The sequence below is a fragment of the Schistosoma mansoni genome, chromosome 3 (genome assembly GCF_000237925.1).
Source record: "Schistosoma mansoni strain Puerto Rico chromosome 3, complete genome".
NCBI lineage: Eukaryota > Metazoa > Platyhelminthes > Trematoda > Strigeidida > Schistosomatidae > Schistosoma > Schistosoma mansoni.
This window is the reverse complement of record NC_031497.1, coordinates 2,265,981-2,288,677: the sequence shown is the minus strand read 5'-3', so window position 1 is coordinate 2,288,677 and position 22,697 is coordinate 2,265,981. Positions and strand designations below refer to the sequence as shown.

The 22,697-nt window shown below is 36.4% G+C and overlaps 1 protein-coding gene across 1 annotated transcript; it reads right to left on the bottom strand.

Moving 5' to 3' along the window:
• Nucleotides 1-72: 72 nt before the first annotated feature.
• Nucleotides 73-17,604, bottom strand: Smp_166790 (the record flags this gene model as incomplete). Its single annotated transcript, XM_018798874.1, has 8 exons — nt 17,425-17,604; nt 17,298-17,390; nt 17,131-17,234; nt 15,164-15,253; nt 10,440-10,553; nt 8,342-8,408; nt 2,825-2,924; nt 73-133 (listed from the first exon to the last, which is right to left on the bottom strand). Exons 1-8 carry the CDS (start codon nt 17,561-17,563, stop codon nt 73-75), a joined length of 768 nt encoding a protein of 255 aa, XP_018650720.1. The 5' UTR covers nt 17,564-17,604.
• Between the last annotated feature and the right edge of the window lie 5,093 nt (nt 17,605-22,697).

Sequence of the window (22,697 nt, the reverse complement as noted above, 5' to 3'; positions counted from 1 at the left end):
ATGTGTTTATTTTTTCGAAAGTTCAAAGGTGATATGTAATAAGAATACAAACAATAATAGTAATAATATATATCAAGATGCATGTAAGAGTATTAGGTGAAAACACAGTTGACCTTTGGACAATATTTTTGTCCTTAATAGAAAGATTGAAAAAAAAAAGAAACTTTTCAAGGCTTTGAATTTCATTGATTTTTTGGTTTGATATTACTAAAGGCATAATAAATATCAAAGAAGTATGCTGACTATCCGTCTATTAATCTACTTCGCTATGCAGTAAACTCATTTTACTGATATTTCGGAAATTACTATTGTGTAAAATGATGATCAATATTTCCCTGAGGTGTTATTTGTAGTAGATTAGAATGCTAATGAAATCTAGTGTATCCTTTTAAAATCTCATTCTAAAATAAATGAGCTTATTTATAACGAAGTGTCAGTTTTCTGACAATATAAACCCTCCATAAAACTGGGTCGATTTTTTAAAAATCCATACTTAGTTTTCAATCATAATTCTTCGGACTCGAACCCTGTTTCATCTAATTTCGTTTAGACAGTTGGATAATAACATGAAACTTCAAACACGTTGAGGTATATTTGAATCTGTACTTGAAAAATGCGTCATATTGAAAATTAGTAAAATTTATTTTTTGAAGAAGTAATTTACATTCAATTACAAAACGTCAGCAATGCAATTTTCTACTCATTAGGATACTACTATATAAATATATATAATTTTTATCTTTTAAGCATATTTCTAGGTATTAGGATCAAAGAAATCAATCTAAACTAAATAGAAATTGATATACTTTATGGAAAGCAAAGAAAGCGTAGAATAAGAGTGAAATTTTAGTATTTCTCTTAAAATTCTGAATTACAGCTAATCAACAGGCAAAAATATATGAATGCTGTAATAAGTTAGTTAAATTGTTTACACAAAGGGTAAAGGGGAATTCTTTTATCACATGTTCATATTGAACACATTAAGGATTGCGGTGTTTATTTTATCTTGTCTGAACAAACACAACAACAAGAAAAGAAGATAACGAAATCACATATTTCTAAGTGAACAACATCAATATTTGGATTTTAAAACAACAATATGGTAAGTTTTTAGGCACTGACACTTTATAAAGACTGATAAATTGATAATAACAACATTAGAGTAACTGGGAAAAAAGTACTGAGGTTGTTTTTCTAAAAAGAAAAAAAAGTTTTTCTCAATCAGTTCTCAATCATTTCTCCATCCAGTTACTAATCAACCATTTGTAAAATTAATAATAAAATAGAATCACTTTTATATGAATTAATATTATTAAAATAATTAATTAAATGATACATAGTTACTGTCAATTTAAGATTGAATAAAAGATATTCACTGTGTATTGGTTGAAATTAAGAGAACATATGGCAATAATAATAATAATAATAATAATAGTAATAACACAAGTTTAGCTTATTACACTATACAACACAACTTGTACAATATTCAGTAATGGATGTAATTTACGGTATATCATTATCATTGAATGAAACAATCCATAGATTGCATTACATACATAGAAAAAGAAAGAAGGAAATTCTCAGTAGAGAAAAAATGTGAAACAACCAAGAAAAAAGAGGGTAAATGATAGTGAATACTTGTTTTATAGAGATCCTCTCTAGATTTCTCATCATCATCCTTATCATAATAATAAGAAATATTATGTTTACACATATATATATTAGTTGGATAAATAAGAGAAGGCAAATAAAGTGGGAAATCAGAAAGGGGATATATAATAACCGGATATAAAAATTCGATAATCTTTTGAGTGTTCTTTTTTTCAACTATCGATGAGCGTCTTTTCTTTACAATTTTACATATTATGTAATATGGTTGTTATTTTGGTTATTATCGCAAATATTTATCAATTCAATCCATTGCATATGAGACAACTGCCATTGAAGTTAAACCAAAAAACATAAGACTTAGATGAATAATTGATTCCCTAAAAATAACAAAAGGTATAATTAATGGATTATATATATATAACTAAAAAGTTCTTCATATAATGATTTTATATAGTTAAGATCATGATTCGATTGAAGCTAGACCACTATGGAAAACCTGGAAGCACTGGACGGCCGTTTCGTCTTATCGTGGGACTCCTGAGCAGTGCGCATCCACGATCCCGCCTTGCGAGATTCGAACCCAGAGGCGAGATTGTGGATGTGCACTGCTCAGGAGTCCCACAATAAGACGAAACGGCCGTCCAGTGCTTCCAGGTTTTTCCATAGTGGTCTAGCTTCAATTGACTCATGATCTCAACTATATAAAATTACTAAAATCTCCACAAAACCCCCTTTTGATAATAATAATTTAACTATTCAAAGTTTGTAAACGTATTAGTGAGATAAACCATTGAATTAAGAAATATCAAACTATTTAGTAAATATTTTATCTTAGTTAAGTTTATAAAAAGGAATATGTGTTTAAATTGGTTGACATAGCAATTAAAGAAGAGTTGATTATAGCTGCGTTATTCAAATTCCTGTAATTATAAGCTAAAATTCTTTAAGTTTTATTTATAGATTAAACCTGGAATGTTTAAACATAGGAAAAAAAAAGTTTAGCAACAACTTTTCATTAGATGCATCTACAGTGTAACTCAAGAACTAATGAATTATCATGAGAATATAATTTTCGACTAGTACAGCATGATGTGTCTTCATAAGTGTAACTTAGAAACAATCTTATTAAAAAGAGAATGGTGCATATAAACATTATTTGAAAATATGCAAAATTTAACATTTTATAACAAATTATAAAGTTTCTATAACTTACTTAAATGATAATTCTTTTAAAATATCAGGTAGAAGAGAAACCAATGCAATGTATAGAAAACCACCGGCAGTAAAAGGAAGTATCCATTTCGTTGTACAACCTATAAGGTTGTAGAAAATCACATTATGTAAAATTTTAAAGAAATAAATAGACTGAGGTATAAGCAGATAAACAGTTGGTTTATATTATATAGCCAGTATGTTGGATCATAGACATGAACTAAGCAACCGTGGTTCAGCGTTTCGCATCAGTATCACTAACGTACAGTACATATGGAATATATCGGAAAAGTACAAATTAGGATAGAAATAAGGGGAAAATAAAGAAACCTTTTTTCAACTTTTGAATTATTTGTCTCAGTTATCAGATGTAGATAATGTTTATAGTTTTTAGTATTTTTAATAAGCTTACTGATGTATATAAAATAAATTTGAGTACAATGGCAGAAGTATAAAAGGTAGCTCAACAATTAATATACTGCTATGTTTTCGCTGTGCAGGTAGAAACCTAATCTACACAAGTATTTATGATGATCACCAACAATAATGAAACCTAGATGCTATGACACTTCTAAAAATTATACACGGAAACCTGTACTATTTAGGATGATTTAGTTGCTAAACACAAATAAAGTTATTATATTTTATTATTAATGTTGAAATATTGTAAAAAGCTAATAAACTAAGCATTTTCTGATGCTTCATGAATATATATTAGAGAGAAATTCATTTGGTTAGCAAAAGTAACAACATCACGCTTATATAAATGTATAAAGAACAAGCAGAGATCGGATAAGGACGCGTTAGTTAGTTGAATTGTCTAAAAAAATCTGAAACCTGTGACAATGAAAGGGACTTTTCAACCTAAAGTATCCGGAAAACTTCATTAAAATATGAAATGACAAATAAGCAAATTAAATAGCACTTATTCTGCTTGATATCAGTACTACAATTGGTTGGTCAAATTACGACAAGATTAATAGTATTCGGAACCTGTGGGCATTTTTGAAGAAGTCGTTGAAAATAGGTAATTGTGATGGTATGACTAGTGAAATAAAATTCTTTGTACTATAAATCTGAAAGAGTTGTGTTAATCTGTAGTATTATCACTATGTTAGCTAGGTTACAAAAATGTTGTGCAGGAGGTGCTTTCAAGTGAATGTGAAATCTATACTTTCAAAACTGTAGATGTTCAGATGTAGTTGTCCCATAAGAGATCGCCTAATCTGGACACTACATCGGGGAAATAGTTCTAAGGTACAACAAAAAGTGTTTCAGCTTATCGGAATCAATATTTATTCGGTGAAAGTACTTCAAAACACTGGTTTCGGTGATTTGAGAACATTTTACGTACAGAATTTATATGATCACTACAGACATTGTTGTTTATTACCTCGGAGTGAGTGAAAAAGACAAAGAGAAGTCAAATAATGAGATGGCGTAGGAGAAAGCTAGATTTTTCCATCAGAGTGATATCATCTAACCAATTATGACCTATTATATTTGGTCAAAGAGATCATGCTACTAATTGCTTTGAGTTGACTCCAGTTATGTTTCGAAATCAAACTCAATAAGGGACCTGTGGAATCTTTGTTTCCTAGTTTACTTAAACAATAAAATATACCTTTCGATAAATAAAATGTATCTTTGGCAATCCAAAACACCAATGGAAAGATTCAAACAACTAATACGAAAATGAATTAAAATAAATCATAGTTATTTTTTCATTTAAACTGTAATAATATATATAAATAATCTTAATTGGTGGTTACTTTTTGCACAAGGATATTTGCTTCAATTGTGTATGGGAGTTTTAGGTACCTCAGATTTATTATATCTTGAACATGGGCATTATTTGTGCCAGGTTCTTCTTTAATATGTCTGCGTGTCACTTTATTAAGTTCTCAGGATAAAAATACAGAATTAATGATAATTCACTGCAATTTTCTGTGATGCAATATCAATATTTTTAAGTTCCATACAGTTACACTAATATATATATAAAGTCCGAATATTCATCATACTTTGAACGAATAGTTCGATTATTACCCTGAAGAAGTTCAGACAAGTTTGCTGGACGATATGTTGAAGTTATTACGACTTCAATAGCTGAGATCATTTTAAATACAACTTTCAAAAATAATTGAATTCACAATTTGTTTATATCAGTTATTTGAATAATCCCATTGATGTTATGGATTGTAATAGATCGGTCTCGTTTAGGATATGTGCATCCTCTACGGATTGCAACGATATTGTCATTAAGTATGATCAAGACTGATCAATTGCACTCCATAACATTTATGAGAAGATTCGAACAACCAATACAAATTAAGTTAAAATGATTACTCGTTGAACAAGCTAGTGACTATCTAAACTCGGTAACTAAGTACATAAGACGTTGTTCGTTGGAAGCGAAAGATAATGGGTACGAGTCCCTGTGTGAACATCAATACTGGAACGTGACAGGTACCTCTAGCTGACGAACCCATAATAAAACGAAATATGCATTTTGGATACCATTATTAGTCAACATCCAACTTTGCTTGAAACCGTACTTATAATAAATAGTTAAATTTACATAAAAACTATAAAATAATATTATTTTTTCTATCATACACAACATAAATATAAACATTAAATACAACAACAGTTTATTTAGCATACTCAAGTATCATTAAGCTAATCACAGTCAACGATCTAAAAAGGATACTTAATTTTGGCTGTTATTATTATTATTGTAACTGGTATATATGCGTGTACGTATATTAATAACCTATAGAATATGGTCTTTATATACTTTATAGATTATTTCATTTATGTATGTAATATGTAACAATAATCAAGTCTAGCATTACTATTATTAACAATAACAATCATAAAAACTGGATATTTCATTCATTTATCATAAATAGATGTATATTGTTTATATAATATAGATTGGAATTGAGAAATTTCAAATAAAACGTTACATTGAATTCATTCAATTTATATAAAAAATTTATCAAACAAATTTACTGTACATGTATATTACATATCTTAAGGTAGCTTTCTTCAAATGCAATTTAAACAGAAAGTGTTATATCTTGTGGGGAGATTTATGAATGCTAACTCTGAGGACTATTTATGGACCAATATGATACGTATATTTCCTATTATATAATTGCTAAGTAACTAAACTATTCATATTCGTGTTCCTCTTATCATAAGCTTTATTTTGACCTATAGATTATAATTATACGATTTGCCGTTCTTGAGTTATCCCTAGTTCATTAATTACTGTTCCCCCTCTTCAAAGCCACTTTTGGCTAAACCTTGTACAGATGTTATTTTCTATTTTATTGGTACGATGTGGTCAGTTTGTTTGGTATATAAACCCAGTATGGTTGAAATATTATGATTCATACCACAGAGTCGGTTCTGGACTAAACTGGCTGGGCTAGGCAGAAAGCAGGACTGATAAGTACTCAAGACTGCTCGTACGGCTTTTGTGTATCATAGCTCTGATCGATAATTCGCTCCTCTCTGATTGGCGGGGATCAGCACGTTCATATATCAAACAGGGCACGCACACACTGCACTCGATATAACAGAAAGTTTTTCTCATTGTCCAGAATAGACTAAGAGAAGGGAGGAATTATTAGGAATAATTGATTTAATTTATGTTGTATTACACTATTTGATCTCTAGTTGGTAAAAAAAGTTGGTACGAAGTTTCTGGTGATTTTTAATATTTGAGCAAAGTAGTGCAATCATGAAGTTCTCGTTTTCATCACTTCACAATGTTATCAACATAAACATATCTTTTTAAGTTGATACTTTCTAATAAAACAATGAAAACTTTACGATTGAACTATCGAGCTCAGTAAATGTAATGACACTGAAATGTCTTGATTTTTAGAATTCGGATGTGGCGTGGTCTACTTGTATCTACATAAGTAGTATATTATTTATTTATTTAAACACATAAATATTGGTACAAGGAAGCACCAGATACATATGCGCCTCACAAATCTCATTTGATTTGTGTGAGGGCTGTGATACTGCCCAGGTGCCCAGACTGAAGCACGTGGTTTTCTTAGGGGGCCACACCTGCAGCCTTTGACCTGAAGGTCTAGTCCACAAGGCAGTGGAGCATCGTAAGGAGATGCCGTCCCATGGTAGCCGGTGACCAACGATTGGTTCATACGCCATTTGTTCACTCAGGATTCAGGAGCCCATGTGCACCATTGGTTTGGAATCAGGGTTTTCCAACTCCCCTGGGTGAACCCTCCGTGTCCAACAACCCGGTTAAAGCGCCGAACATTCACTTTTCGTCCTCTGAATTTCGTAAACAGTAACACCACGAGAAGGCAGTGAGTAGGACTTCCCTGGAAGAGGCTATATATGCGTGGCCATGTGAGAGCATTTCGAGAGGGAGAGCGGACTCTCCCCACTCTCGGTCGTACCAGGGCATTTGGGGGCAAGTAACATATGGTGATGGTCAGACATAGAATGTATTTTGGCAGAAGATCGATAAGGAAAGAATGGGAACGAAGCGCAATCGGTACGAAAATGCATGAACAATAAAATCAGAGAAGACGGACTGATATTTGCAGAAGAAACAGTTGAGATTGAGACAATTGATCGTTGTTTTACAAATTAACTATTTACTGTATAGTCATCAGAATTTAGTGAGATAGTCTGTAATTTGCGCTCAAATACATTCGATTGCCCCCACCCGTGTTCTTGTTCACTACAATGTTGTCTGTGAATATCATAATTTAGTTACATATTCAATTGTATAGACTATTTCGTTTAGATGTTTTGTAGTTCGCAAGATACTGAGTTAAACCAATTAATGTGAACACCAGTGATATTTGTCAGCTCTTCAGACTGGAATAGATGAGAAAGGCCTAAGTTGTAATCTAATGGATAAAATTCAAACATATAGACTAATAATTAATAATGTATCCTTAATTAGAATTCTAAACTATATGATTCGTAAAATGTGATTGTATTAAAAAGTGAAATATTCACTGAATATTTACAAGTAGACTACTAAACATTTGGCAGTGAATTAATAATTAGTCATTATCAAACTAGTAAATAGTCTCAACTAAAAGATATGAAAAGTTGGAGAAGACAGTTCTTCATCAATAGTTAAAGTCAAAATGATAACTCTTTAAGTAGACTAAAAATAGAAAATTATATTCGCTTTCCTATGTTATCATTCATTTATTTTCTCAGTGAGTCAAAATTACAAACAAGTAAGCTCAACGAAATCTTGACAGACAAAATATTCAGAATGTCAGAAAACGAGTCATAAAAAACGTTGGGGGTCAGAATCTGTTGATTATATCATTTTGATGAATTTTCGTCGTGGAGCAGTTATTGAATAAATGAAGTATAAAAGTATCATAAATTGTAAATGGTGTAGAGGAATTACAGATTACTTCCAGACTATCTCTGGGAGTCAAGATAAGTTAAAAAAAATAATTACAATTTAGTGAATTTTTCTGGTTGCATTATTACTTACCGGTTACTGAAGCATTAGCACAAAGTGTTAGGATGGCGCCCAAAGTGGATCCAGATGCTGTAGCTAACTGAAACAAAAAACGTTAGTTTATAAAGTATTTATTAGCAAGTTAGTTTTTTTTAAAGAATAAGCTACTAAAACTATATAGCGACCCATATGTTTTTGTACTCAAATCTTGAAACACTTTTTGTGTGGAGGGATTGGAGAAATTAACGACTACCTATAATAAACTAAGTGTAGCGTAGTTCAAATGTGTAACACAATTGTGTAAACTCCTTAAGCCAATGAGCCACAGATACATTTTTGTCAAGAAAGAAAATAATGACAGGAATTATTTATTGAAGGATTAAAATAACCCTTCACGTTTAATTCGGTTAATCAACTAGCTATACTGATCTAACATACATAATCCTGAAAATACCGATAAACACTTAAATTCAAAACTTACAATTAACACAAAGATTACTTCAGATTAACATGGATATAGGTAGGCCTGTATTTTTGAGTCGAATCATGTATCACAATTTAGAGCATCAGAAGTAACTGATCTAGCATCTTAGGAAAAATTTTAAAAAGACCACTTCTATTTAGAGTTGGCGCTGGCTGTGGTACATGAAATGATTATGAGAACCTGAGAGTTAAAATACATAACTTGAATAAGGTAATACAAATATTTTGGGTATACTAAACTACCATTTTTCTCACTGTGCTATGCTGTGTTTATAAACTGACATAAACATCTGAATGATCAAATTTACTCATAGTATCAGTCAATTTAGTTTAGCTCTATGTATAATGAAGATTTCATCATGTGTAATAACAGAGATCATGCTGGTCAGTTAATTGAGTACATCAGTTTAGTTCATCCAGATTTAAAATCCACACGCTGGCATGAAGTTCAAAACAGGATAAATTTCATGGACTCAAATATAACGAAAAAGGAAGATGCTTCATGGTTTTACATTTTGTTTAACTGCGGGTGGCAATATGTGGGTTAAGACAATATTTGTCCAGTATCATATTAAAAAATACACTTCATTGTTTCAACAGTATAGAAAAAAAACTGCAACAAGATCCCGATTGAGCTTGACTTGAAACATAACTGGACATATTTTAAAGCAATTAGTTGCATGGTGTCTGTGACCATATGTAATAGGTCATAAATGGTCAGATGATGTCACTTGAATGGAAAAAATTTAGCTTTCTCTTTAGCCATCCTATTACTTGATTACTATTTGTTTTTCTTACTCACTCCTTATGTTGAAAAACGGTTTTGGGTAAGGTAACTGAAAATAGATGATCCGCATAATTGTTTTGAGTTAACTGTAGTTACCTTTTAGGAAGCCTGGAGTATAGCACAGCAGTAATAAGATTGCAATAAAGTCCTTAAACACCTCTGAATGTTAATGATTAAAATTGTGAGTATCTTGAATTCATTCCAAAAGGTAAGCTAGAACTGAATTGGACAATCTTTACAAGTAACCGAGGGTTGAACTAGTCTCTGAATCGTTTGATTGAAAACAAACATGATCATAATCTTAAGAGTTAATAATAAATTGTATTCATTTAATATTATAAAGAACAATTTTGAAAGGTTTTACAATTACATTAAAATTTTGGAATAGTGATTCTGTTAGTTCTACCTAAATATTTTGATCTGATATTGGACAACTGTGAAGATGTTGGTTACGTAGTGTAAGGATATTTCGAATATAATATCAATAGAGTGGAACTTTGAAGTGCTCACATAAAATAACCAGTTATTAAAGTTTTGTGAAATCCTAAAGTTCTCATTCAGTTTTTATGACGTATGTCAATTACTCTTTCGCTTTTATTATAAGAGCCCAATAAGTTCCCATTTCATTTTAATAATTCATTTTCTTTTGTAAGCAATATTATTTACTTCACTGTTAGGAAGAGTCGAAACAACTAGAACTAATCCTTTGTCTTGTAGTGAGTGAGAGTCTATTCGTTAGTCAACAACGAATTACGTGACAAACAGAAGCCAGTTGGAATAACTGATAATTAACTCGAATGAGAAACCATAAGAAATTTGTATTTGAACGACACATAAAAGTTGTCGAAAATCTTGACTTACTTGAGCTTTGGCAGCTTCCCACCGACTGAACCCACTTCGGAGTAAAATTACAAAATCAGCCATTTCATGAGGAACTTCATGTACTAATATGCAGGTAGTCGTCAAAATCCCTAACTGAGACAGTTAGAATAAAATACTATCATTTATCTGAACTGATGAAATTTACTAAGTAAATATATACACATATGATTTGGAAATATTTCAGAAACTCTTATACATTAAAACGGAAAAAAGTGAAATGATCTCTGCTTACCATGCTTGTGAATTAAGGTATATCGAGGCAATACGCACAGTATGCACATATGCCAATTAGAGACTGACCAGTTGCAGTCCGAAACACATCGATGGGAAGATCCAAACAAACAATACCAAGTGAATTGAAATGATAGTAAGTTAAATATACTTCAATTCATTTTTGTATTGGTTGTTTGAATCCAACTGTGCATCCAGTTGATGGGTCACAAATAAGATGAAACGTACGTTCTGGCCCCGAATGCCCTGGTGCAGTCAAGGGTGGCGAGAGTTCACTTTCCCTCTCAAAATGTTCTCACATGGCCACGCATATCCAGCCACTGACAGGGAAGTCCTACTCACTGCCTGTTCGCGGTGTTACTGTTGTTTACGAAATTGGGAGAACGAAAAGAGAATGTCCAGTGCTTTAACCGGGCTGGTGAAAATGGAGGGTCCGCCTAGGATTATTGTAAAGCCCTGATCCCAAACCAACGGTGCACATGGGCTCCAGGATCCTGAAGAGACAAACGGCGTATGAACCAATTGTTAGTCACCAGCTACTATAGGACTATGTTTCCTAACGATTTTCCACTGCCTTGTGGACCAGACCTCTAGGCCTTCCAAGAAAACTACCTGCTTCGGTTTGGGCAACCGAGAAGTATCACAGCCCACACACAAACCAAATGACAAATACTACTGGAAATTATATTCTTGCTTCAATTAAAATTTGGACAGTTCACATCCATTTTGATTTTTTTTAATATACTAACTCACCCATGTACTCTCTTCGATTCGCACTTTGTGTATTCTTATTTTTTCAACTTACACAGCAGATCGCCTTTAGTGGAAACCCTGTCCCATCTAAATGGTCTCCAGTCACTGACTGGTCGAAAATTGAATCCCACTACCGAATACGAAAACTGAAACAGTCTTTCCGAAACAAGGTATACCATTCAAACCAGCTCCCTTCAACGTTCGCACTTTATTGCAGATAGGACATCAGCTAGGGTTGGTAATGTATTTAGAAAGTTTTAATATCGATGTCTGTTGTCTATCCGAGACCTGCATTCAAGACTCTAGTGAAGCATTACAAATTCGCCCTTCATCTGTCGCTTCGAAAGGCTCATTTTACGTGCGTTTATCCGAGGACCCTGTGACATCGTCTGGTTTTGTTGGCTTTGGTGTTGCACTAAGCGCTAGAGTGAAACAGCACTGATCGAACGGACCCAAATTAACAGATGGTCATGTGTTGTTAGATTAGAAATTTCCGTCACAGTGAGAAACGCGATCAGCTACCACTGGTGTGGTTGTATACAAGGCTGAGGCTCCTTTTGGAGTACCTATCTGAACACTGATCCCTTGTTTGCGCTAATCTTTCCTTACTTTTCAGTGGGCAACAAATTCATCGTCCTCAACTGATCGATGTCAGTAAATTGGTCACAGCTTCTGTTGCAACTAAATATCAAACCGAACTAGGTTCAAGGCTAGCTACCATCCCATCGAAAAGTATAGATGAACATTGGTTGCAGTTGCATGACGCCATAAAAATGGCGAGTAAAGTTACTTGCGGCTTCATGAAACATCCCGCTTATAAGCACTGGATTTCTTCAGGCTCCTTATAACTCATTGAAGCCGGTGGGTCTACTTCAGATGACCGTGAGTTTGACTACGAACGACGACTGTTACGTAATGAAATCGGGCAAAGCTTGCGTAAGGACCAAGAAGCCTGGTGGTCGGAGTGTGCCAATGAGTTGGAGGCAGCAGCTGCATTTGGTAACTGCTGGGAGCTCTTTCAACTCATCCGAACCACTGGCAGCAAGAAGTTTGATGTGAGCAAAACATTCTGTGAAGGTGACGGGATGCCAATCACTAACATCTATCGACGTCCTGGACAATGAGTAGAGTTTTTCGAGGAGCAGTTCAACTGGTCTGCTGCCCCGGTAACATCGATTAAACTATCCTGCCCTCCATGGCCTGTGGCGACTGATTCACCCAACGAGGCGAAAGTCCGCAATGAACTCCAACTCTTGAAGAGTCACGAATCACAAGGCTTAGATGAATTACCTCCGGCCCTCTTTAAAGATAGTGGTGACTTTCGGGTTACGGAACTGACTGAGTTGTTTACAAAGGTCTAACAATTAGAAAGTGTTCTAACATCATGGGATGAAAAAGTCGATAGTCGTCCCTATCTTTAAAAGGCTTCACGTCGTTTCTGTAATAAGTATCGGGGAATAAGTCTACTTCCGATTACGTCCAAACTGTTAGCTTCCGCCATACATCACAGGTAGTTCAAAGCCCAAAAAAGACTAACTCACAGAGAGCAGACTGGTTTCCGTTCTGGTCGAGGATGTATTGATCATATCTTCACCCTCCGACAAGTGTTAGAACACCACCATACTTATTACACGCCAACAATCGTTGTACTTATTGACATAAGGGCCGCCTTCAATTCGTTGGACATGACTTTTCTCTGGCATTTTCTATCGGAGAAGAGTATGCCTGAGAAGTTTATTAACACCTTGAAGGCCTTATATACAAACAAGAGTTGGGTGATACAACCATCTCTCTCCATTGTTTCATTCAAGTAGTGGGTTTAGGTGGGGTTGCCTAATCTCACAATTCCTATTCAAATTTGCCATCGATGATGTTTTAGAAACGGCTCTGATGGATGTAGGCGATGGCAGTGTTGATCTGTTACCTGGAGAAAGACTTCACGAATTTGAGTATGTGGATGATATTGTTTTACTGTGCGATGATACCCAATCCATGCAATCCGCACTTAATCAGTTGGCGGTTAGTGTCCATAGGTATGGTATGTGCTTTGCACCTTCCAAGTTCAAAGTACTTGTACAAGACTGACTGGACCCTGATCCTGCTCTCATCCTGGGTAGTGAGCAGGTAGAAGTAGAAGAGAAGTTCGTGTATCTAAGTGAGTGGCTGCATAAGTGCTGGTGGCGGCATAAGTGATGAGATCAATCCATGTCTAGTGAAAGCCGGCTTATGCGGCTCATGCCAATTTGGACCATCTTTGTCGCCTTCGCGATTTTAGTCTGGCTGAAAAAGGTCGGGTCTACAACGCTTCGGTGAGAGTAGTTTTGTTATATGCTTGTGAAACAGGGCCTCTCCGAGTTGAATGTGTTAAGCGACTCTCTGTGTTTGACCATCGTTGTCTCCAAACGATTGCTGACATCCAGTGTCAACACCATGTTAGTAATGTGGAGGTTCGGCATCGTGTGTTTGGGCAGAGCGACTATAATCCAGTTAGTTTCACTATCTTGAAACATCGATTTCGGTGGCTTGGACATGTTCTACGAATGCTGTCTCAGAGAATAGCACGTAGTGCATTATTTGCCGACGCTAGGACTGGTTGGAAAAAGCGGAGAGGAAGCCAGTGTATGACATGGTGTCGTAGTATGAAAGAAGGCTGTATAGGACTGACTTCTGTTTTGGACTTTCATGACTCTCTTGTTGAGGTCCTGGAGATGGTGCAACACAGTGGCTTGAGACGTTATCAGATATGACTCAGAATATAAGCCAGTGGCTATCGTGTATTAATTTTATTTTGCTTTCTTCATACAATTGAAACTTCTTTAACTGGAAGAATTCTTTCCGGTCGTACTTTCGCTAACTGAACTGCTTCTCCGATTATTATTAATTCACTTCCATATACTAATTTATGTTCGTTATTGCCCTCCTTTTTCTTATATGCACTTTACATTCTCTATATCTACACATTCTCATTGTTATTGTGTGGCGCATATGTATTTAATGCCCGTCTGTACCAATAGGTTTGTTTTCAGATAAATAATAATAAATAATCTTGATTCAACTGATAGACATCATCCATCTCTGCTTTAAATATACTACATTTACCTGTGGCCAACTTTTTGTTATCACAACTGTTTAATTAAAAGCTTTTATATTTCTGTGAGAGTTTTGATGCCCAATCGTGATACCCATATTGGATAAATATGGATGGAATACTTGAATAACTCATATTAGAAAGATGAAATAGAGACGAAACCAGGAGTAGCCATTGTCATATACTGTGTTGTCATATAACAGGTAAGCAAAAAATTAAAATCCTACCACTGATTGTAATTAACTGGGTTTAAAATGATATACTGCACATTTGCAACAATTATTTCATTACTCATTGATCCAGCAACAACACAATTTATAAAAAAATTGCAGACTAGTAAAGATGAACTCTGAAGCCATACTATCCCTTATCTAGATCAAAAACACAAAGACAATCGTTGTATCATTTAAATGCAAACATACGTTTCATGGCCTACCTTGGTCGTAATAAAAGACAGAAAGGAAAGTTATTTTTAAGGAATATTTAAAGGTATACATTAACGCTGGATCAAGAAGTTAAAGACGTTCGGAGCTTAAACGTACCAAAAACGTTCATAAATTAACAAGAGTTTTTTTTCATCCTCACTTTTACGCACAGGTGAGAGCTAGAAAATTTGTAAAGGTCAACTTACACGAAGAGATACAAGATAACTTCCAGCAATAGCCACACCATGAGTAAAATTATCAATTACATTGGCAGCAAGATTGAGATAACCTTCGACCTAAAAAAGTAATAATGCAAAATTTAGTCATCTTGAATCAATCAGTTGAACTGGGGGTAATAGTCTCATGAAATCAGGTGACAGAGAAGCTAGGACAAACACGAAAAATAACTTCAACCAAGATCTCAGATAAAAGGCCATGCCATTATCTGTAAAAGACCACAAACATGGTTCGATAATAGTAGAAAAATAGGCAAAACCCAGAAGATATTGGTATTCATATCAGTTATAACGCAAAGCAGGGATCAGAATACCCAAAAACCTGAAAACTAATGACATGTAGCCGTGGCTACTGTGGCTCAAATTACCAGTCGTTAAACCCTGTTTAGAAATATTCTGAAAAAATTAATCAGAATAAACTTTTTGTGAACGGAAAACCATGGTTTACTGAGTTATAAACAAGAGAAATTTGGAAAATTATTATCTACTACATATTCCATGTGTGATAGTCGACTAATTTAACTAAGGCTTTATAACGCGTTAATTATTCTGAAACCAGTGATAACAAACACCATTAACAAAAAGCTTGAGAAAACAGATTTATATGCTGAATGTGTTTCCTTCTGTCTAATTTATAACCGAGGTCAAGAAGTAACCTAAAGAGTTTAAAAATCGTAACTACTTACCTACGTACTGGATCACAAAGACCACATGAGGGGAAGCACGAAATACAATGGACAGCTTTCATGCAGCTAGACGATTTGGATTTCGCAGATGACCTAACACTTCTATGCCATACATACCAACAAATGCAGGTCAAGACAACTAGTATAGCAGAAACCTCTGGAACGCCATTGTTATGCCCAATCGGTAACCAGTTAGAACGCATTTGACGGGTTGGTTCTACTTAGTATCATTCGTTGTTCTATTTGTATGAAATGAGAGCTGACCACTGGTTTGTATTTTTTCGATATAATTTCGCTTACACGGGAATAGTGTATCCGTAAACCCGCTCTTAGTATAGTCTTTGACGGTGTTCAGTGGAATATCTTGGTGACATTTGGTGTTAGATAGTAACAACTAATAACGACCAACAGTTAGCTTGGTTTTCTTAATGGTACGAGCAGTTTTGTAGATCGTCTTTACTGAGGTTCAATTACAATTTATGTGTAAAATTGTTTGACTCATAGGGAGATAGTAGTTTATACTAAGTAAGAAAAGTTAAATAATTGTGTTATGTCATCACATATCATAATCAAACGTCTGGGGTTGTATCAGACTTTCACAACCACAGACGACATGAAACGAATACAGGGTTTGATCATTAAGTTTCCTCAAATATTATATTTATTTTTACAGCTGTGTGATGAGGAAGGTAGTCGAATTCAGAACTATGGACAAGGAGATGGGCAAACTTGAATACGGTTTATGTATTCAAATACTGTCGGTTTTGAAGTGATGACTGAAAGGGATGTACGTTCACATGGAAAATTTACTGGGTACAAATACATCTAAACATTGTCTCGATCAAAATGTAAGGGTCTATTTAATTTTTAACGAAGTCCAATTTTCGGTACTGATCTTTGCTTTAAGACTATGACCTCCACCAACATCTACCTACATGCTAATGAAGTGAAGTTGGTACCAATATTAGATCCCTTAAAATTCATGATAGACCGGTTAAAATCACATAGAAAGCCGTTACAAGTAAGAGGTCAATGTCAAAACTAACCCCAGGACGAATATTATGTCTTAAGAAAACCAGTCTTGATTTCACTTAAGACAAAAATCAAACACACCATCTGAAACTGTACTATAAGAACACAATTTTTAATAAGTAGACAAAATTACGGCAAAATACAAGCTGGATCAAGGGAGCAAATAGGTTTACACTGATAAGCTCAAGTACTTCACTATATGTGTAGTGAAAGACGTACCTCTTTTTCAGCAGAATCATGGATACATAACTTTTCGATAATAAAAAACAGCAAAAGTCCCCCAAGTATCCAAAGTCCAGGGATCTGAAATGCGTCGATGTCACCTAGGAATGGTAAATAGCCAACAATATTGTTGGTTTGTGACGTTAACATTTAGCCACATTTACTGTTAATCCAGGATTCTGGCAGAAGATGGATAAAAACTTCACCAAGAAGACTTCCAGTAGCATAACTAAGCCACCTATTGAGAGAAATGACATCTGGTTTTGGAAGAAGTGATGGTAATAAAGTTACCTTTCTTAGAACAAATGCTATCTAGTGGGAGAAATAGAAGCGGAACGACGCCACTAAGTCCAACAACGAATGCCGAAAAAATACACAGAAGCCCTCTCCCCCAGCTAAGAGAGCCAGGGGATAAAAGGATCTCTAGCATTGTCGTAAATAATTGCGAAAACACAGTCACATTTAAAAGTGTTACTAGCTGGAAGAGTACCGCATCTTGGTTTACTGAAACAAACTTATAAACCTTAGTCATTATATGTCAAAGAGTAAGGATTATGATAATGTAGCTTTGAAATGTTCTTCATGCATCTGCGCAGACCTATCTCTGGGACTTAATGTAGGAGCTTAAGCCATACTTGAAGGATAAATAAATGTACAGCACGTATACATTTTTATTTACCATCGAGTAACCCCAAGAAAACATCACAAAACTTAATGCTTCGATCTTATTTACTGAAAAAGAATCAGTACAAAGTTTGACTGTATGGCTAGCAAGTTTACTCGGCAAATATTTGTCGCGCTATTTAAAAAGGACAGTGGTATTTTTCCTCGTTGAGTAAATTCTATTGTTTTGATCGTTATTAACGTATCAAGACTACTGTTTATACTTTGATTGAATTTCTTTCAGTTAAAGTATTCGACTAGAGTATCATTTTTGGTATCCTAAATAGTTTTATCGTCGGTACTCCAGAGTACCTTGTTTTTCTATTGTATCTGTTAGTACTTTGGTCCTAACTATTTATAGTTTTTTCTACTCTTAGTCAAAACTCACTTTCTCATCCTAAAATGACTGGAAGATGCAACAAAAGCATTTGCCACCGCCCAGGACGTCGATATCCCGTTGACAGCGGCATGCAGTGCGATGAGTGCAAAGGTTGGTACCACGAAGTTTGCACGAATCTAACGCCTGCAGCTTTCAAGCGGTTCAGTAAAAATGGATGCATATGGTTATGTCAGCAGTGCTGTTTGGATGCAAATAGCCTGCTAACCGAGGCCATCTCAATAGTAAATGCCGCGAAAAAGTGTCTTGGCAAGCGCGGTCGGGACATATCAGTCAGAACTCAATCTGTCGACACGCAGATTGACATAAGGCAGGCCCAAATGAGTCCTAAAAATGCTGACGCACACTGTCCAAAGGAGGAAGAACATCCTCCAAAGAGGTCTGTCACAACCAGAAACTCGCGCAAAAAAGTCTCTTCTGTCCCTCGTATCAAAAATGGTACCCAGAAGGGAACATCCGGAACCCAAAATCGCAAGGCTCGATCGGTTTCCAGCGCGAAAGATGACCCAACCTCCCAAGTCGTCCTGAACCTTCCGGAATCCCACAGTACGCCTGACGCGACTGTGGTTACTACTTCAAAGAACGTTGCCGATTGGGTACGGGTCGTAAGGAGAAAACGGCAAAATGACGTAAAAGGGAATCCTACCCCCACCAAAAGGGTCGACAAACCGAGGTCTGATCACAGCGACAGATCAGTCATTTTCCATAGAGTCAAGGAGAGTGAAATCTCGGAACCAAAAGCTCGTTTTGAGCATGACATTGTGTTGATAAAACAACTACTCAACCAAGTTATGCCCCAAAACATCTCCGCAGTCACCTTGCTAAAGGTGTATAGACTAGGAAACCTAGCGCATCTGAAGCCAAATCAGTCTAGACTACTCAAAGTCGTTTTCAAATCCCCAAACGAACGCGACTTAATCTTAGAAAATGGACACAAGTTAAAGGGTTCAGGAGTTTTTCTCCGTAAGGACTTACCGTTGGCGAACCGTGTAGAAAGACGGGAAGCCGGAAAAGAACTACAGCTCAGATTAGACGCTGGCGAAAAAGACCTGAAAATTGTAAATTTTCGGGTTGTGAGGCTTCGACAGAGGATGATGCCGAAGCCACTCTGGGTGAAGCACGAGGCCACCTAAATAGGCTTCGGATCTGTTATACTAATGCCCGGAGCTTACTCAATAAGCTACCGGAACTAGGTGTACAGATTGACTCAACTAGGCCAGACATAATCGCAGTCACAGAAACATGGCTGACGCCGTCCATAGATAGTAGGGAACTTGATTTCGAGGGTTTTACTTTAGTTAGGGCCGATGGAATACAAACGCGTAAAGGAGGGGGAGTAGCTCTATTCATTAGGAATGCTATCCCTTCCACCATCATCGACAGTGTATCCCATGAGAGTGGGACATATGAATTAGTTAGCTGCCGCCTGAAATGCAGGGGACAAGAGTTGCTGCTTAGTTTGATCTATCGCAGTCCAAGCTGTGAGGTAAACGAGGTCCTGCTAAGCAGTCTCAACACTTTATCACGAAGTGATCGATGTCTAATCCTAGGGGACTTCAGTGCACCTATGGTGGACTGGGGAAACCTGCGGACTGAATCGTCAGCAAATTCCTTCGAACAGGAACTAGTTGATGCGGTAATCACATGTGCCCTAGTGCAACACGTGAAGGAAGCAACTAGGTACGACCCGGGTTCTGCATCATCCTTACTAAATCTTATATTGACTCATTATAAGGATGACGTTGCAAACCTGGATTACATGCCACCCCTAGGCAAAAGTGATCATGCAGTTTTAAGCTTTGATTTCCATTTAACTGTCGATCACGAGCACGCCTCAGCTCAATCCAGACCTAACGTCTGGAAAGCAAACATACCAGACATCATGAAATCAGCATCATCAGTAGATTGGAAAATAGACTCAGAGTCATCAATCGAAACGGCTTGGGACGTATTCCGGAATTTATACTTAAAAGTTACCGCCCCCCACATCCCTTGGACTACACCTAAAGGGCCGAGAAACTCCCCACCGTGGTTCAGTAGGGAGGTTCGCATCCTTCTCCGTAAAAGAAGGAAAATGTGGGACAGATTTAGGTTACTGGGGACTGACGAGGCAAAATCTCAGTATCAAAAGGCTCGAAATACCTGTGCCTCGACCCTCCGTAAGGCCAGAAAGCTGTACGAAGAGAAAATCGTCAGGGAATCCATAGAATGCCCTAAACGCTTGTATTCGTATATAAACCAAAGGACAAAAAGAAGAAGAAATGTTCCTTCACTATGGGGAGACAGTACTGCCTCATCACTAGTGGAGGACGACTTTGGCAAAGCTCAAGTATTCTCTAAATACTTTAGCGATGTATACACCATAAAAACACCCTTCTCACCAGTTCATGAAAATCCCCCCACACAAGCACTGGACAGCGTGACCATTAAAGAACTCGATGTCTTTGGTCTGCTTGACATAGGTAAATCCACTGGACCCGATGAACTGCATCCTAGGTTACTAAAGGAATTAGCTAACTTTGTTGCGAACCCTTTAAGTGTATGTTTTAATCTATCCGTAACCCAGGGTCGTCTACCAAAAGACTGGAAGAACACCATAGTAAGTCCAGTCTTCAAAACAGGTACAAAACATAAGCCTGAGAATTACCGACCAATTAGCCTAACTAGTGTGGTTGTTAAAATCTTAGAAAAGATTATTCGGAAGGAGCTGTTTAAGCATCTCGATGAAAACCGGATTCTCTCCAAAAAGCAGCATGGTTTCAGAACAGGTTACTCTTGTCTCACAAACTTATTAGTCGCTCGTGAAAGCTGGTGCGCTCTTAAGGACCAAAAGTTACCTATAGACGTAGCTTACATCGATTTCAGCAAAGCTTTCGACAAAGTTCCGCATAACTGGCTGTTATATAAGCTAAGGAATGTCGGGATTGGAGGCAGTCTATTGATGTTGATAAAAGACTTCCTAGTTGGGCGTCAACAAAGAGTAAGGGTGAACTCCAAGTTGTCTAGCTGGGAAACTGTGCTTAGTGGAGTCCCCCAGGGTACAGTTTTGGGGCCAGTGTTATTCCTCCTGTACGTAAATGACCTCCCTCGTCTACTATCATCATCGGTCTTACTTTATGCTGATGATGTCAAGATATGGAGAGCGATACAAAGCAAGGGCGATAGCTTAGAACTTCAAAATGACCTGGAGAGATTATCTGAATGGTCCCAAACCTGGCAATTGCCGAAAAACACTTCCAAGTGTATTGTGATGCATATTGGCCACCAGGGTACAGATACATACACGATGAATAACACTGAGTTACCTATTGTCCAGACACACAATGACTTAGGCGTCATCGTTAGTCAAGACTGAAAGACTACTGCACACTGCCGTGCAATAACCGCCAAAGGTTTTAGGACTTTACGGTCCATACGCAGGGCTTTTAGGCATCTTGACGCTAAAACGTTTCTGACTTTGTATACAGTGTTTGTACGCCCTAAACTTGAGTACTGCATACAAGCAGCTAGCCCCTGCCTTAAAAAGACAGTGAACTCTTGGAAAGGGTTCAGAGAACAGCAACTAGGCTGATTCCCGGAATAGCGAAGCTCCCGTATGACACTAGACTGACCAAGCTAAACCTATTCCCGCTGTCATATAGAAGAATCAGAGGCGACTTGATTACAGTTTTCAAATTGCTTAATGACAAATTTGCACCTGATATGCCCTCATTTTTCTTGTCTTCCAAAACATAAAATTTACGAGGACACTCCAAAAAAGTTCACAAGCCCAGAACGAATTACTTGTCAGCTGACTACCGACTTTCCCATCGGATAATCAACGAGTGGAATTCATTACCTCAGCACGTGGTTGAGGCTCCATCCGTCGACTCCTTCAAAAGAAAGTTGGATCAGCTGAGAGACCATCATTGACAGGACTAACACAGGCCATCAAGCCTCCTGTCCTTTCCAAACTGAAACTGAAACTGAAATGCCTCTGCCGCCTCAACTGAGGCTAATTAGACATTGTATGAAATATTCTGGTACCAGTTATTTTGAGTGCTCTGAATTTCGATTTTATGATACGGCACTCGTTAACTAAACATGTCTTTATTTTTCATATACCATTGCGGGTTTCTGTATTCGTATTTTAGTGGATACTTACCCATAATTCCTAGTGGGTCACTGTAATTCAGTATACAAATACAAGCGGCATTTGTTAACTTCACCTACTCTCAATCAGCGACCGAAGACGATCTTAGTTATCTTCCTGGGTTCATCGCTGTACAATAACGATAGTTAGTCATATCATCATACTTGGCACAGACATCATTGATTTCCAAGTACTGTCGAAATCTTCTGTATGAACGACACTTTACTTTTCATTTGGCAATGAGAAATCAATTTATAGGATTTTTAAAAGTCAAGAAAGCTTATAGTGGAGGAAGGCGAGACGGAATTTTCTGGCAGATTATTTTCAATCTCCGTTGGAAGTACAAAAGTGGTGGCTTTCGTTTGAACAGGT